At 39.7% G+C, this 1,905-nt stretch overlaps 1 protein-coding gene across 1 annotated transcript in view; it reads right to left on the bottom strand.

The window, feature by feature from the left end:
- Positions 1-1,905, bottom strand: part of LOC106525633 (uncharacterized) — a 29,189-nt gene that overhangs the window by 16,657 nt on the left and 10,627 nt on the right. Inside the window, 1 exon segment of the mRNA XM_074559756.1 lies at positions 694-788. Within this exon segment, the coding sequence (XP_074415857.1) occupies positions 694-788 (95 nt within the window).

Genomic DNA, 1,905 nt, shown 5'->3' with positions numbered 1-1,905 from the left:
ATGCTGGAACCGTTAAACCAAAGTTACAAGGGGGGTGCAATAAAAGTGTCCAATTCCTAATTTGGCCCGCGGACTAAAAACTCGTTAACTTCTGCCAATCAGACGGTGAATAAGCTGCTCTGTTGGTTCATATGATGGTAAATCTGATTCRGATGGAGTCAGTGCCTCACCAGCCTCGCTGCAGGCCACTGGGCTACATTGTAGCCTGTGAGGCTCTGAAAAAGTGCTGCTGATCGAGCTCTGGCGGGCTCTGCCTTGTTTACGTCTCACTATGATGGGTATTAATCAGGCTGGGCACCAAATGACATGGTGTTAATCTCCTAAACCACCACACTGACACACACACATGCTCTCTGCCATGTGTCGTCACAGAGAAAGGAAAACATTGCTTTAGATTGTATTTGTGGCTAATGGTTGGCACAGATTGATGAGGATCTGTGACAAATATGTATTTATTGCCACATTGGCAATATAACTACATATTCTTAAATGTTACCTCATGTTATTAAAGCTGTTTAAGCCAAATAATCATAGTTACATATCTTCCGGCTACATTAAACAACTAAAAAAACCTGAGAACTGAACATAACACTTAGTAACAATTATCTGCTTTTCCTGGGTTTAAAATACAGTTTAACAAATTCCAGTGCAATAAATTTAAATTATTTATGAACCAATTTTTTTTCCTCTTACCTGGCTGATTAGTGGTTTCTCTTTTTTCTTCGTGCCAGAGTGGTGTGCTGCTTTCACTCCCTTCTTCTCGGTTCTGTGTTTCGTCTTCCACATTTCTGCCAAGTCAAACAGTTGTCTGGATTAGTGATGGGCTGTAATAAACATGTTGTTTTTACAGCCACTTGGCAGAAACCAATGAGGAGTCTTAATTTAAAGTGCGATAATGTGTTTGAAACTCGAGCTGAAAACCTAACAGCTGAAACGGCTATCCTTCCATTTGCTTTTTTTCCACTTATTGCTTTGCAGGGAGCTAGTGCCAGTCTCCAGGGTGGGGGACACTCTGGACAGATGGCACATTGCAGGGACACATAGAGACAAATGGGACAACCATTCACACCTAGGAGCAATTTAAAGTTCACCTAACAGGCATGTTTCTGGTCTGTGGAAGAAAACCCAAAAGAAACTGGGAAAAAAAATTGCTATTTGGATGCTGATCATGTTATGTTGCAGGTTTACTAAGGCATCACATCTTGATAAATGTACTCAGATCTACTGCCCAACAGTCTGCTATCATTATAGTTCAGTTTTCCCCATGTGATGAAATGGACCAAAATTTATTAATATCACGTACCGTACATGATTTACATTGTTCCTGATTCACTCAGGCTACACTGAACATTAGCTATATTATAGCCATTTATTGTTTGTTAAAGTCAGTTAGCTGTACCAGCCAGCTTGATTCTAACAGGTGCTCAGTTTAATGTTTCTGTGCTTCAGCTGTGGCCTCCAGATGTCTCCACACTGTCTCAGTTCTTACTCTGTTAGCACCAGTGAAAGCTCGTTTCAGTTTCCTAAGTTTAGCAGGGTGGTGTTTAGTAGGTTGGATCAAACTGGTGAGCTACATCTCCACTAAATTACTGAGCCTTTGATAGATGCTCCTTCAGTCCCAGTTTAGACACCCTCACCTGTTGAATATGACTAATCCAGAACAGAGAATCATTGTGGACGATCTGTGAACTTTTTTTTTTAACTTTTCCAAGTATTTTCAACTGATTTGTTAAGTCTAGATTTGTTGAAATCAGGGCTGCATAATATTAGGACAATTGTTAAATATTTCAAGGACAGTTTCAGTTGTGATGAACCCACGTATTCCTTCATTACGTACTAGAAAACTTTGAATTGATCAAATCACAGGTTACAGCTTTAAAAATCTAATTAAACACACTATATATA

This window comes from Austrofundulus limnaeus, unplaced genomic scaffold (assembly GCF_001266775.1).
Source record: "Austrofundulus limnaeus strain Quisiro unplaced genomic scaffold, Austrofundulus_limnaeus-1.0 Scaffold236, whole genome shotgun sequence".
In the NCBI taxonomy this organism is placed as follows: domain Eukaryota; kingdom Metazoa; phylum Chordata; class Actinopteri; order Cyprinodontiformes; family Rivulidae; genus Austrofundulus; species Austrofundulus limnaeus.
This window is presented reverse-complemented; position numbering and strand designations above follow the sequence as displayed.